This window comes from Galeopterus variegatus, unplaced genomic scaffold (assembly GCF_000696425.1).
Source record: "Galeopterus variegatus unplaced genomic scaffold, G_variegatus-3.0.2 Scaffold108, whole genome shotgun sequence".
Classification (NCBI taxonomy): Eukaryota; Metazoa; Chordata; class Mammalia; order Dermoptera; family Cynocephalidae; genus Galeopterus; species Galeopterus variegatus.
This window is the reverse complement of record NW_007726219.1, coordinates 375,648-378,281: the sequence shown is the minus strand read 5'-3', so window position 1 is coordinate 378,281 and position 2,634 is coordinate 375,648. Positions and strand designations below refer to the sequence as shown.

Below are 2,634 nucleotides of genomic sequence, written 5' to 3'. Positions count from 1 at the left end.
CGTTGCCTACAGGCAACCCATCCAAGAGCAATGCAACCCCTCCTATAATCCCTTTCTCTTTTTCTTTTCAAACTGTTCTCAGAAAAAAAGGTAGCAAAAAAAAAAAAAAAAAAAAAAAAAAGAAAGGGGGGGGGGGGGGGGGGGGCAGAGGTGCATGGAGGGATGTGCTGTCTTTGAGGGCACCACTGGTGACAAGGACCGGGCCCCTAGGGTGCTGAGTGCCAGTCTTGAACATGGTCACCACCTGATGCACAGTGTCCTGCCTGCTCGAGGGGCACCGGGTGAGGCGAACCAACCTGCTGAGTGGCTGTGTTCCAGGAACCCACCACTGAGAATGTGCACAGCATCGATCCCCGGGACACCTGGATGCTTTTCGTCAGGCAGAGTGACAAGGGTGTCAATGGCAAGAGACGGAGCAGGACCAAGGCTAAGAAGCTGAAGGTGAGCAGAGTCCCCACCAGCACGTGTGGCGGCTGTGTGAGCCGGGGCCTCTGCCTCCGTGACCCTTAGCAGTCCCACTAGTGCCCCCCGACCACTTCCTCAGCCCACTCCTCCTGCCTCACCTGCAGCGGAGGACACAGAATGCTCCAAGCCAGGGCCCACGAGCCTGAGTTATGGGCCTGGTTCCAGCCATTTTCCCCGCACCCCTCAAACGCAGTGACACAAGAGTCTGGTTCCCAGTGGGTGGGGGGCACAGGGGCCTGGCAGCTGCTAGGTTCCCACTCTCACTCAGTCTTGGGCCTGGCCCGACCAGGGACCTGGAGCTTGGTCCTGATGGGCCAACTCCTGCTTGGAGCCCCAAAGAGGGCCCCACTGGGTGTCAGGCTTCCCTGTCCACCAGAGGGCCAGCCTCGCCCTGTCTTGGATCTGACCCAGTGATGGACTGCCGGCTGAGCCGTGACCCGGGCCTGGCCCACCAGCCCCAGCCCCCTGAGCCACCTAGCCCTGCCCCTAGCTCCTCCCTGTGGGGACTCCCTTGCTCCTGTGTTGGGTCCCAGCCCAGCCTGTTCTGGGCCACGCTCAATAGGAACTTGCTTACATTGGCTGACTCTGGCCCAGTGCCACACCCTGAGATGCAAGTCCCCAAAAGGGGCCTGGAAACCTGGCCTCAGGGCAGGCCACAGCCCTCTGCTTCCTCACTCAGAGCCCTTCCCTGCCCCCAGCCCCACCACCCAGGGACCCCACACCTCCAACACGTTGTGGTCCTCACTCTGGCCCGGGAGCTGGCAGCTTTCACTGACCCAGTGAAACTCAGGGGAGTTTGAAGCTGGCCTCCAGCTTGACAGTCAGGGCCCACCGGGGCTGGCTGGGGAGCTCTCTTGCCTGCCTCTTGGTGGCGAAAATTTGCAGAGGGCACACCTTTGGTTCCCAGCCTGCCTCCTCATGTGCTCACTGCCAAGGTTCCCTTTCAGCTCGGCCTGCCAGGGCCCCCTGGGCCTCCTGGTCCCCAGGGCCCCCCAGGCCCCATCATCCTGCCCGAGGCACTGCTGAAGGAGTTCCAGCTGCTGCTGAAAGGTAGGGGGTGTGTGTCCACGTGGGCACACACTCAGGTGTGAGCAGGGCCGGGAGGGTGTCCTGAGGAGCTGAGATAGTGCAGACCTCAGCACTTCAGCTAGCACCTGAGAAGACACCTGCTCTGTGCAGGGATCAGGAGCCATGGCGCTGGCCTGCGACAGGTCCCTGCCCTGGCCTAGCCCATGTCTGCCAAGGCTCAGGGGCTGGGGGGAGAAGGATGAGAAGAAGCCTTCTCAGAGGAAGGTGAACTTGGGCCACTCAGTGTTCGGTAGGCACCCACCCCCACCCGGGAGTCAGGTGAGCCAGAGAAGGCTGTGAGACCCAGCCTGGCTGCTGGCCAGAGCCCCATGGGAGGGCCCAGAAGATAGTGGATCCAGGCAGCACAGGGTGGAGCCCAGCCCTGAACCCACAATCACCACCCGGCCAGGGCTGGGGCAGCCTGAGCTGGAGGCCACAGAGGGAGTGAGCAGAGCTGAGGGGAGCTGTTGTGCCCAGGGATGTCTCTGCACTGGCCAGCTGCTGAGCAGTGGCTCACATGACCTCCTAAAATTGATTATATCATGAAGAACTATCGAGAGCCGTTTGCCCCCTTCAACTCAATGTACTGTTCATTTAAACATAGCACCTTCAACTGCTTGAATAGCCTCCGTGTTATTTCCGATATAGCTGTGATAGTTATTTACTTACACCCAGCTTCTTTCAACAAATGCGGATAGGGTAGGGGGTTGAGGCTGGAGGACTAGGGTCCTGGATGCTGAATATGCGTCTGCCCTGAGCTTCCCGGTAGCCAAAGTGAGAAGGGAAACGAGAGCAGCGCAGGATGAGGAGGCAGTTTCTCGAGACTCTGCAGGCTGAGGGGGCGTCTCCCGCGGGCTCTGCAGTGTGTCGCCCTGAACCCTAACCCCGCGCGGGCTGCTCCCTCGTCCCGTGTATGCCCGTTGTTCGGGGTTAGACCCTCGGCTGGGGGCACGGACCAGCTCGGCCACCACTCGCTCTATGCCAGGCGCGGTGCGGCAGCGCGAGCGCGCGGAGCCCAAGCCCTGCGCGCGCAGCCCCGCGGAGTCGGCCACCGCGGGGGACGACGACGACGAGGAGGCGGGGGCTGTGCTGGCGCTGCTG

At 61.6% G+C, this 2,634-nt stretch overlaps 1 protein-coding gene across 1 annotated transcript in view; it reads left to right on the top strand.

Annotated features, from left to right (window-relative positions):
- FAM132B (family with sequence similarity 132, member B) overlaps nt 1-2,634 on the top strand; it is a gene marked incomplete at its 5' end in the record, with an annotated part of 8,238 nt that overhangs the window by 2,445 nt on the left and 3,159 nt on the right. The window contains 3 exons of the mRNA XM_008586058.1: nt 319-441; nt 1,413-1,515; nt 2,519-2,557. Of these exons, the coding sequence (XP_008584280.1) occupies nt 319-441; nt 1,413-1,515; nt 2,519-2,557 (265 nt within the window). The remainder of the gene's footprint in view (nt 1-318; nt 442-1,412; nt 1,516-2,518; nt 2,558-2,634) is intronic.